Raw genomic sequence first — 13,059 nt, forward strand, 5'->3', positions numbered from 1 at the left:
GGACTGACTGTACTTGTAATTATGAGTCTACTCCTCTGCTTCACTGACATTCAGTATGTAAAGCAATGCTTATTCTTTTCTAATATGAAAGCAATTCTTGCTTTTTTTTTTTTTTTTTTTCTTCAAAATTGTGGTATGCTATTAAATTTCTGTTCAGATTTGGAATTAATATAACAGAATTAATTTAAGGAGGTTTATTTTTTGTTACACTGGTTACAATAACAGTATAAATGGGTACACATAACCAGTTGTAAAAAAATGCTTTATTTACTTAGGAAACAAATTTATTTTTCAACACTTTCTATTTACTGATTGTTAAACAAGAATAGCGGCACTTTTTCACATGATGTGGGGTGATACTTTTTAATGATACGAAAATCTCCTATATTAATTTTTTCAAACAACTAAAACATACAGCAAAAGACTAGCAGAAATACAATTATATCTTATACATTTGCATTAGATGGAGTAAAGTAATAATTCCAACATTTCAAACATGTATAACTTGGTCACCAGTTTTCTGTCACTATACAGCCACTCCCCGACCTACGTAAGGGTTGCGTTCCACGGAACTCTACGTAAGTCGAATTTTATGTAAGTCAGAATTTCCCTAAATGCTTATGCAGCACTGCAATTATGTGCGCTGAATTTGACTGAAGCAAAAAATAATGTTTGACAAACATGTAAACATAATTATTTATTCAATTTTTTTATCTTGTGCACAGGAAAAATTTCAAAATTATAAAATTACAAAAAGAGAGAGGAGACAGGCATAACATCAGCAAGTTTTACCTTTCAAGCATCGTTGCCAGAATTAACTCTCCAGCTGGTAAGCACGCCGCTGCGGAAGTTGAGGGCTGTGGAGATTTAGAAGGCGTTTTTTCCAACACATCACAAAATTTCTCTGCAGCTGCAGAATCAGCACTGGCAACTTCACCACATACTTTAATGTTTTGGAAACCAGCACAATGCTTGAACCTATTAAACCACCCATTGCTTGCCATGAACTTGGCTTGGGGTTCGCCAAACTTATCCTTAATATCTTCATAAATACTTCTTGCTTTTTTCTTGAATGGCATTGGACTTAGGAGCACTTGCTTCTGAATCTGATTTTCCATCCATATTATTAATAGCTTTTAAACTTCAATATGGCACCTGAACACTGTTTTTTGATCACTGTTGATCCTTTAACATGTTCTTTTATACGTGCACTGTCCCTTAAAACAGTATTCACTGTTAAAGCAGCGAGATCTAATTCTGTGCAATAGATGACAAACTTTGTCCTGCTTCATACTTCTTAATTAATCATCTTGATTTCTAAATCAATTTTGTTTTGTTTCCTACCACTGCCAGCACTTGCACTTTCCGTTGGTCCCTTTCCCTTCACCATCGTAATAAGTAAATAGGAATGAAGAGAAGATTCTGAAAATTTATTTATGTTTTTTATATGACTGAAGATTTCAGTGAAGGGAAACTCATTTCACCATAATACCATAATGTAAAAACCCACAGAATTCCAGTTATCAGTATTATCGCAAATGCAATAAGATAGAGTTTACTACCATTTATAACAGATTGCGATAACAGAAAAGCCCAATAAACTGGAAAGTGCAAATCGTTTTTATTGTTTTATGGTAGTGACCTCCAGAAATGTGTTTTAGAAAAATATCACAGAGGCATTCAAAATTGATTCTTATAACAGAACATATGATAACGATGAAAGTGTGGTGCAATTTCCATTATAAAAATGACCATTTAGAGAGATAAATAGCTTAGTTATACAGTGAAAATTTCAACTTCCGAGGTCTTGAAAAAATTACCCAAAAAAAAAAAAAAAACCCCAGTGTTACTGGGTTCATATTACGATATTTTCACGATACCTCCATTTATTCCTACAGGATGCAAAATACGTTTCCAAGGCAAAAACTTACATAAAGTTGAATTTCCATAAATTGAGTATTACGTAAACTGGGGAGTGTCTGTACTTAAAAAAAAAAAAAAAAAATTGCAAAGAATATGAAATATTTCCTTCATATTTTCCATGTTCTAACACTGGATTAATGAATAAATGGATTTCGATGATGAAGAGAATGGACTTCATGCCAACAAAGAATACATGTATTTCCCAGTAAACAGTATTAGAAGAATCAGGACCACATTGTCTTCTACCCTAAATTGTCAGGCCCTTTACCTTTCAGTATATTATCTCTTAGTACAGAGATTCCCAAACTTTCTCGGTTCACAGCGCCCTTAGTGTCTCAGTTTTTCACGGTGCCCAAAAGCCAAAGAATAGTCCAACAATTTAATAAGTGATGTTGATACTGTGAACTACCTGGAGTTAGTAGTTCGCGTGACGTCCGACAGACGTTGAGTATCACTGTATTTCCCTATAAAATATCCCACAATGCCCCTGTGAGTTCACTGTGGCGCCCAGTTTGGGAATCGCTGTCTTAGTATATTACTTTATAATTTCGAGAGGCAACCGGAGAAAGTAATACCCTTGATCTGATTATTCATGCATTAATAATCTGCGGATAAAGGAACTACTAGGTGACAGTGATCACAGTGTACTATTGTGGGATATACTCAAAGATGTAACTACCATCAGGGGTAAAGGGAACACTTTTTGCTTTCATAAAGGTGACTAACAGTGGTCTCAGACAGTTTTTAAATTCTATACAGTGGGATCTGATGATGTTACCAACAGCAAATTCTAAATGGGAAGCATTCAAGGAATTAATCTTGGAAGCTACCAGGATTTTCATACCAATTAAGAAATACTTTCAAGGTTTAGGCCTAAATGGATGTCAGATGAACTAGTGAGACTCATGGCAGAAACTAGTGAGACTCATGGCATATAAATTATCAGGAGACACAAATGCCTATGGTAGATATATGAGTTTGTAATTAAGTCACAAAGGAGGCTAGGCAAGCAAAGGCAGATTACAAGAAATCTTTTGCAAAGGATGCAAAGAAAACAGTAAAGACTTTACTTATGTAAACTCCAGAAGGAAGAGGATGAATCAGATTGGTCCACTTGATATCGAATGATTAATTGTTGATGATTCTGCTGAGGTAGATGACAAACTGAATTTTGCATATACATTCACACGAGGAAATCTGTAGAGAAGTGGAGGCCAGAAGCTTATCAAACTCTAATGAGGTGCTAAATGATTTCATAATAACTGAGAGCAAAGTGGAGGAGAAATTGCTGAAGTTAACCATAAGGAAGGCACCTGGGGTGGATGGGATCTATCCAGTTATATTAAAGGAGACAGCAAAGGAATTAAGCAGGTCCTTAGGCATGATTATGAGGGCATCCTTGGACTCAGGGGAAGTTGCCACGGACTGGAGATGTGCAAATGTATCTCCAATTCACAAAGGGGGATCAAAGGGTGACATGAGTAATTATCGACCTGTTAGTTTGACTTCTGTTCCAGGGAAAATAATAGAGACGCTGGTTAAAGAAGCATTGCAGGATCATCTAGACAAGACAGCAGTAATAATTCAGATACAGCATGGGTTTGTTAAGGGGAAGTCTTGTCTGACCAATTTGATTGGATACTATGATGTGGTCACAAAGGAACTGGATGCAAAAAATAATTTTGATATCATATACTTGGATTTTAGGAAAGCTTCTGATATTGCTCGACATTGAAAACTACTGTTCAAGTTGGAGCAGTATGGTGTTAAAGGCAAGTTGCTACAGTGGATAAAAGGATGGTTGAGTGGCAGAAGACAGAGGGTGGTAATCAATGAACACTGCTCTTCATGGACTAATGTTATTAGTGGAGTTCCTCAGGGGTCTGTGTTGGGCCCATTGTTGTTTTCTGTATTTATCAATGATATTGATGAAGGTATATCAGGCTTAATGTCCAAGCTTGCAGACGGTATGAAGGTTGGTAGGGTTGTTAATGACAGTACGGATGTTACGTTACTGCAACAGTATCTAGAAAAGTTGAGCAGATGGCTTGAGAGGTGGCAGCTGAAGTTTAACATTGACAAACGCAAAGTACTGCATATGAGTAGCGGTAACTCCAGAGTAACATACCAACTGTGTGGTACTACAATCAGGGTAGTGGAGAATGAAAAAGACCTGGGGTAATTGTGCAGTCAGATATGAAGTTTTCTTAGCAGTGCAGACAGGCTGAAGCGTAGCTCATGGTGTCTTGTCAATGATATGTGGGAGGAATTTTGCTAGCAGGCATAAGAAGGTTTTTTTTTTTTTTTTTTTTTTGTTAGTTGTTGGCGCATCGGCTTCTGTGGCCATATTGCACCTCCCAAGGTTTTGCACGCTGATCCAAGCCCGAGGCGGGATTCGAACCCGCAACCTTTGGGTTGCCAGGCAGGCACTTTACCCACCCGGCTAGCCCGGTCGGCTCATAAGAAGGTGATTAACCCCTTGTATAAAGCAATGGTCAGGCCACACCTTCAGTACTGGATACAGGTCTTGGGGCCTCATTTTAGGAAATGATGTTGAGCTGCTAGAACGAGCAGAGAAGGGCAACAAGATTAATTAGCAAGTGGAACAAAGGGTTGTGTTACCAAGTTAGGCTTAAGTTCTGCAAATTGCAGCATCTGGAGACTAGGTAACTGCAAGGTGATCTGATTGAGGTGTATAAGGCCTTGAGTGGTTTGAGCAGGCTCAATTCTGATGGGATTCTCCCTCTTGTTCAGATTCTGCACCTGAGGGGGAATAATTTCAAATCATGGAAAGACAATTGTAGAATAGATGTGCAGAAATTTGCCTTTAGCCAGCGGGTGCTTGACTGCTGGAGTAAACTTCCATCTGTCATTGTGGAAGTTGACAGCTTAAATAAATTCAAGGCTGAACTAGACAAACTTTTGGAGTGAATGGATGGGTGAAACGGAAGTTTTTTTTTTTTTTTTGGTTGATGCTTGGTTCCTTTTTTGCATCATATGCCTCTACTAATGCTATAATTCCCAAACTTAATAGAGTTTGGAATTATAAAGTAATATACTCATTCCCTACCATACACAATTTCATAAAAACTTCAATTTATAAAGACTTCATATTAAAATCATATTTGTAATACTTCATATTAAAAATTATTATTTACACTACAATAGCCAAAATATAGAATGTATAAATGTAATACATACAGTGAATTTCGATTCTACTGCTGTCTATTAATATTACTTTACTATTATTTTAAAATGGCTAAGTAAATTTCATACCTTCAACACTCGATGGCCAGGAAAAAGGGAACAAGTATGTCCATCTGGTCCAATTCCAAGAAGTAACATATCAAATCTTGGCAAACTTCCTGTGGGAAATATCTGACCCAGTTTTTGACTGTAATCCTCTGCAGCCTTATTAACTAATAAAAATTAAATATTCTGCTTATATATCCTTCAAACAACTTATACTGTAGCAAACTACATGTCATTTTAATTTCAAACATTAATATTTTGTTAATTTAGTCTGTCACAATATACAGACAGCACTAATTAACCACTACAATTAGCAGAAAATATGAATAAACCTACAGTGTGATTACAGAATAGTGCAGTCTTAAAGAAAAATATTTTAAATATTCTGAAAAAAAAAAAAAAAAATATATATATCTGATAATTAAAATAAATATGATATTTAAAATAAAAACATCAGCCAGTAGTACGGCAATAATGCAGAGCGAAACGAAACGCAAAATAATATAAAATAAACAAACAGGGAAGGGAAAGTAGAGATAATAGGACAAAAAGGTAGTCGATAATCCCCTATATAATTTAGTCAATTAAGTCATTAAACCCAATTAATAAAACATGATGTAAATTTAAAATAATGCCAATTATAAATAATTTAGCGGAACCCCCTCGAAGGTACCAGTTCCAAAAGACGTGAAATCTCACCAAAAAAGGGTTAAAGAAACTACCAAAAAACTAAAATATCAAAATAATAGACTGACCATCATGCCCCATATCGACAGAGGACCACGAGGCCAATAATGGTCATGGAATCGCTGCATTTCAATCGTCATACAAATCATCGCAAAGGCAGAAATATCGAAGAACCAAACCACACCTCCATTCCCCGATAGATCAACCAATGCAGAGGATTTGCATGGCGGTGGTCCTTATGCAGCGAAAAATAATCTATAGAACAGACAGCACTCTAGATCAGAGCCACACCACTGACATAATGCAAGCTTAACCAGCTTATATAATAGAAAGGAAAGGAATAGATGACAGCACAGGTGCTGCTTATTTAGCATATCAACCCACTACTACCATTAATTTATATTATGTGAGGTAAAAATTAGACAAAAGTAATAAAAATAAATAAATATGGCTATGTAGCTATCATTAGAGGCAGCAAATGCACATCCTCCACATGATGCCTAATTATATCTGATAATTAAAATAAATATGATATTTAAAATAAAAACATCAGCCAGTAGTACGGCAATAATGCAGAGCGAAACGAAACGCAAAATAATATAAAATAAACAAACAGGGAAGGGAAAGTAGAGATAATAGGACAAAAAGGTAGTCGATAATCCCCTATATAATTTAGTCAATTAAGTCATTAAACCCAATTAATAAAACATGATGTAAATTTAAAATAATGCCAATTATAAATAATTTAGCGGAACCCCCTCGAAGGTACCAGTTCCAAAAGACGTGAAATCTCACCAAAAAAGGGTTAAAGAAACTACTAAAAAACTAAAATATCAAAATAATAGACTGACCATCGTGGCCTCGTGGTCCTCTGTCGATATGGGGCATGATGGTCAGTCTATTATTTTGATATTTTAGTTTTTTGGTAGTTTCTTTAACCCTTTTTTGGTGAGATTTCACGTCTTTTGGAACTGGTACCTTCGAGGGGGTTCCGCTAAATTATTTATAATTGGCATTATTTTAAATTTACATCATGTTTTATTAATTGGGTTTAATGACTTAATTGACTAAATTATATAGGGGATTATCGACTACCTTTTTGTCCTATTATCTCTACTTTCCCTTCCCTGTTTGTTTATTTTATATTATTTTGCGTTTCGTTTCGCTCTGCATTATTGCCGTACTACTGGCTGATGTTTTTATTTTAAATATCATATTTATTTTAATTATCAGATATAATTAGGCATCATGTGGAGGATGTGCATTTGCTGCCTCTAATGATAGCTACATAGCCATATTTATTTATTTTTATTACTTTTGTCTAATTTTTACCTCACATTATATATATATATATATATATATATATATATATATATATACATAAAATTTGCTTGTGTCCCTCTGTCTGTGATGCTCTTTGACCTTGAATAACTCAAAGACTAAATAAGCTTTTGACCTGATTAAGTTTGCAATAGATTTTATATAGCAGTAAAACTGAAATTAAAAAATTCCAAAAAATTTTGACCAATTTTCAAATCCCAAGATTTAGTTCCCAATGCCTATAGCCTTGGCAGCTTATGCGTCCCTAAACCCACCCACACATAAGTTAAACTAACTTTCCATTTACTTTGAAGAGAAGACAATTTCTTAGTTTTTGTCATCAAAATCAACAAACCTCAGGGTCAGATTTTAAATGACAATGTTTTTGCTCATGGGCAACTTTATATAGCAGTTTCCCGGTCCTGATAGTTTTTGTGCAATAACTGTAATTTTTTTAAAGGACATAAAAAAATTACAATTTAAATAATTACATATAGTTATACATGTAAAAAATTATTAAACTGCATTTTAGTCATTTTATTATCCATCTATCCCACTGACACTTAGCTAGCAGTGAAGGGAGCCGAGGGAGAGGTTACTTTGATATTAACCTTTACTTCTCAGAAACAGTTTTGGCAAAATAAAATAAGAAAAAGAAAAGATAACTACAACAAAAGTAATTCACTTCAATGCTAGTTTCATGGAATGTGTTCATTTTTTTCCTCACAAAGTGATATCTTCTGGTGTGAACTGATAAATTAATATTTATAAATTTTCATTGAATGAACCCTTTCACTTCCTCAAAAGAAAAAAGTGAAAACTAATTAAAAAAATATATTTATACTTGGTAGATATACATGGAGCTGACAGATACAAGAATTGACGATGACTGTTCTGCTCAAAGGCAGATTGCTTAAATCTTGGGAATTTTATTCACGCTCCTGTGGGGGTTTTCTACTACCTTTCACACCTGTGTTAGTCTGTAAAGGCCTAGCTTTGCCTGTCTATAAAAAGAAAGATATGGCTTTGCCTGTATGTAAAAAGAAAGATCCCACACTTTCACTTGAGACTGGCTAACTCAAATCACAATGCAACAGTCATCAGAAAAATTCCTGTTATCTAAGACAGAACTGGAATTTAGACCTTTTCAGGTAGCCACAAACCCAGAACAAATGTTTTTCATTTGGGTGGTATCAAATTCAAGGTGGTGGAGAATGAAAAAGACCTAGGGATAATTACACAATTGCACAGTCAGACATGAAGTTCTCTGAGCAGGTTGTTACAAGCTCATGGGCTATGACAATGAAAAACAGGTGATCCCACTGTATAATATGTTTTAATGCAGCAAAATGCAAGGTCTTATTGCTTGGGGAATAGCAATCCCAAAATAAATTATACACTCGGTGGGGTATTTTTTTTGTCAGGGTCACCTAGAAAGTCACTTCAACTACCCACGTGTATTTGTGTTCGTTGGTCGATTTGCATGCTTTCCTGGACAAAAAACCCTGGGTTTACAGAAAAAATTTTTTTATCCTATGCCTGAGACTAACTCAGCAACGAAGTGAAAAAGGCCCATAAAAAGTTCCTAGTGCAATCGACAGGATTCAAACCCGGGCCTTTTCCACTCGGTGTGGGGAGGACAGTGACGATATTACTGTGCTACCTGTGTAGAGACTCAGTGGGGTTGAATTAAAAAGAGCAGAGGAAGAAAAGGATATGTTTTACAGGCTGATATGAAGTTTTCTGAGCAGCGTAAACAGGCAGCTAGGAAAGCACATGGTATCCTATTAAGGGGCAAAAGTTGATGATGTTGTAGAGCAGATAACATCTTTTAAGGGCACAAAAGGTGATATTGTTGTACACATTGGCACTAATGACCTTAACAGTAAGAGGTCTGCAGATTTACTTAACAAGTACAGGTCAGTGTTGAAAAAAATTAGCAAGTTGGTGCTAAATTTGAAAGTATCTGCAATTCTGCCTAGACACGATACGAGGGAGTATATGATGAGAGCATTGTCAATCAATTCAGCCATGGAGAGATTGTGCAAGGCTTGTGGGGTAGAATTTTTCAGCATGGTCTGTGCTTGCTAACAGGAGAGGCTGCTTCTTCAGAGGGTGCAAGAATATTTTTGCTGAAGCTATCGAGGCAGTGGGTGCCTCCATAGCCAGGTGAGCAGGAGCAGCAGTGCGCAGCACAAGCTTCTTGATTAGACTGGAGTTCGAGCCCGTGACCACCAAATACAGAGGAGGCAGAATGGTCAGGGAATGACTACTGCATATCCCCGGAGCAATATGGCCTTAGTTGCTAATGCTCCTAAAAACCAAATAACAACAGCAATCGAGGCAGTGTTAAGTGGGTCAGAAACTGCTAGCTTGGGGAGACTCACAGACTAAAAGATTAACAGTAGCCGCAGGCAGAGGCAAAAGTGATTCTTGCACTGCTTCTATTGTGATGAATCAGCAGCCTAGAGAGAAAGTTTCTGGGGGTTTCAAGAGCTGCTGGAAGTCATTATGGAAGAAGTAAATACATGGGCTGTGTTAGGGTAACTATGGGTAAGAATAGGTACATGTATACTTGCATATACACCAATTCTAGAAGTATAGTAAATAAATTTGATGAATTTGAAGTACTGGTCAAGACATCAAAGGCAGATATTGTTGGGATATCAGACATGGTGTCACACAGATATAAGCAGTGCAGAATTGGAATTTGGGAAGTACAATGTGCACAGAAAGGATAGACAGAGAAGGTTATGTTATTGGTTAAGAAACACACAAAATCTAAGGAAGTGCATCCAGTTGACATGAGTGGTTAAGAGCCAAGGCAATGAGGCTTAAGTATATTGTATCTGTATTTATGTGCCTTCTTTGTTCAGTTTGGCCAGTTGCTAAACAAAAGACCCAGGTTCCTGGTAAATAAAACCATGCCATCTACCAAGACGATCTAATTTGACCATGGTATAAGAAAAACATAAAAATTTCTTGAATAACAACTGGAATCAAATCTAGCTACAGATTGCAATATCAGGACAAAAATTTCAACACTGGTATTTTAGTACTAGAATTTTTCAATACCAGACTACTGGTAACATACCACCATTGAGAAAAAGTTCTCATAAAATGACAATTTAATGAAAATGAAATTAAAATATACATATGTTTTATTGTACTTTAATTTAATATTTTTTTGGCGCCTCCGTAGCCAGGTGGGAAGGAGCAGCAGTGCGTAGCACACGCTTCTTGATTAGACCGGGGTTCGAGCCCGTCACCACCAAATACGGAGGATGCGGAAAGGTCAGGGAATGACCACCGCATATTCCCGGAGCAATATGGCCTTAGTTGCTAATGCTCCTAAAAAAAAAAAAAAAAATTTAATATTTTTGTACAATTATTTTGTTGTCACGTTTCCCTTTACACAAAATGTGAATAAAATTCAACAAAACCAAAAATAATTCAGTTTTACATAAGGACATAACCTATAGAATTAAAAATGATCTATTCTTCATGCATGAAACATGATCTCAAAAAGCAGAGTAGATAAAAAAAATGAATCACTCAAATGTAATTGAACATTTTTCCAAATTTTTTCCAAAGAAAATACTCTCTCAGCTTCAACACTAGTTTTCAGAAATGTAATCAGATAGTCAAGACCACTTGTAAATAGTTACTTCAAGTACTCAATTATATTATGATGCTATTGTTTCTTTGCACTGATGATAAAGTGCTTATTGGTAGACTGCAATTTTTCTGTCATTGTTAAATGCTCATCTGTCGAAGGATTTGAAACACAACTGTTACCTTTGTTTACAACAATTGAGGTATCTATTGAGTATCTATTGAAAAACTATAACTCTTATTCAGGCCATTATTCAGAAGGCCAGAAGCCACACTATCAAGATCTATCACTGTTTTTGTTATAGACATCTCAGTCAGTGTTTGGGAATATGCTATTATTTGAAATGTTATTTCCATTGTGGAGATATTTTAAAACACCAAATAAATCTGTCTGCCTTTGTTCAACGTGATTGATACCTTAACATATTTTTCAAATCCACACACGCTTTTCCCATCCCCAAATTGTTCATTATAAATGTGATTGTTACATCTGCTCTTAATAAGTTTGCATCTTTTCTACATAAAACTTCAACACCTAACTTCACAGGCAAAAGAAGAGGTATTATTTGTTAAATTGTTTTGAATTTTTAGTAAAATGTACATCTGAATTAAAACCAACTAAAATACTGTGCTTAAAAAGCAATTAATGCTTTTTAAGCACAGTGTTTTAGTTTATCAAAGCATTCAAGCATAATCAACAAACTATTCTAATGAGTCTTTGAGTTAAAAATTAATGACAGTTCTTTGCTGTTCTCACATTTCAAGTATTTCTAGAATTTCATATTTCATCCATGAGCTACAGAAACTTCTACAACTTTTCTGACTTTGTTTATTATTGGAAGCAATCCAAAATGACCTGTAAGTTCATAGTCATATGGGATGCTGTACTGTACATTTAATCCAATATCCTCAATCTGAGAATAAGTTGCATATCTCCTCCTGATGGATTCTTATCAGCTGATAGAGTCACATCCATTTCTTTTGGTTTTCAGAATACAAAAATATTAGCTAAATTGACTCCTCGTGCCAAACATAGTTGTTCATTGGTGGGTTTTTTCAACAGCAATGCACTATCGATTGTTATAAAAACAATCTCTCTTTTAACACTTAGGTAATGCTTTTAATCCTTGAGTTTATATTCGATAAGTTCAGTACATTTTTTTGATGGCAGATTTCCAAGCAAATCAGCTAATCATAGGTTCCAAAATTTCAGATCTGAATGAACATTCATTTTCAAATATCTCCTATTTCTCAATGAAGTCCATTCATCAAAGCTTAAACTACATTTTTTTACCACCATGAATTTTTTTGCCATATTCCAGAACAATATTTTGAATTGTATTCAATGACTTGTTTTATTTCACAAAAACCTCATGCCATTAAAGATTTTCTAAGTTCAATCAAGGTGTAAAAAACACTGAAGGCTATATCATCTTCTGCAGTCATTTGAGCTAACACTGCAGAAAGAAACTAATTAGTGTCACTGACAAAATTTAACTGCATTAGATCTTTTGAGTTCTACTGAAAAACGGGCATTACAGCTAATTTTCATCATCGATGGAATCACTGATCTGACTGTTCACATTTCTCCTTAGTATATTGACACTGAGTGCTGATCGTGTGTGTGTGTGTGTGTGTGTGTAATCTGCTTGTAAATCCTTTAGCCATTTTAATTTGCTTAGAACACTTCTTGCATTTAGCTAAATTTCTATCTTTTTCCACAAGAAACAGAACCACACAGAGTTTTGTCCAAACTTCCTTTCTTAAACTCTTCAAACACTAACTTTCATCAATCTCTAAAAAAAATTTTAACTATTTTTAAAACCAACTAAAATTATAAATTTTATAATAAAATAATTTCATAAATAACAAATAAATACCTTTAGCAAATATATTCACAAAATAACTAAATTTTCATTAAAAAATGACAACTTTCATGTTTTGAAAAATAACAAGCAACAGATGGAAAGCAAACTGGCAGCAAAGTATTGAGAACTACCAAATACTAGTATTGCAATAACGCTAAACCCATCATTTTCCACAGTGTTCATAACCATTATGCTTTTCATCAGGGATGCATTTTGTATTTTTTGAAAAATTTATTTATTTAAAAAGAAAAATTAACAACATTAGCAATACTGCATGCCACAGAACTGATTTCACAAAATGTAAACTATTGGAATTTTAACCCATCTCTCCAGCTGTCAAGGAATACAGATACAAATGAATAAATGTCATTTGTGCTCAAAAAGATGCTTTGAC

General features: G+C 35.0%; 1 protein-coding gene across 1 annotated transcript in view; it reads right to left on the reverse strand.

Moving 5' to 3' along the window:
- The window catches only part of Pgls (6-phosphogluconolactonase), a 51,573-nt gene that overhangs the window by 28,159 nt on the left and 10,355 nt on the right, over positions 1–13,059 (reverse strand). The window contains exon 3 of the mRNA XM_090369268.1: positions 5,200–5,342. Coding sequence (XP_090225394.1) covers positions 5,200–5,342 — 143 coding nt within the window. The remainder of the gene's footprint in view (positions 1–5,199; positions 5,343–13,059) is intronic.

The sequence above is a fragment of the Mastigoproctus giganteus genome, chromosome 3 (assembly GCF_048544385.1).
Source record: "Mastigoproctus giganteus isolate SK-2022 chromosome 3, ASM4854438v1, whole genome shotgun sequence".
NCBI lineage: Eukaryota > Metazoa > Arthropoda > Arachnida > Uropygi > Thelyphonidae > Mastigoproctus > Mastigoproctus giganteus.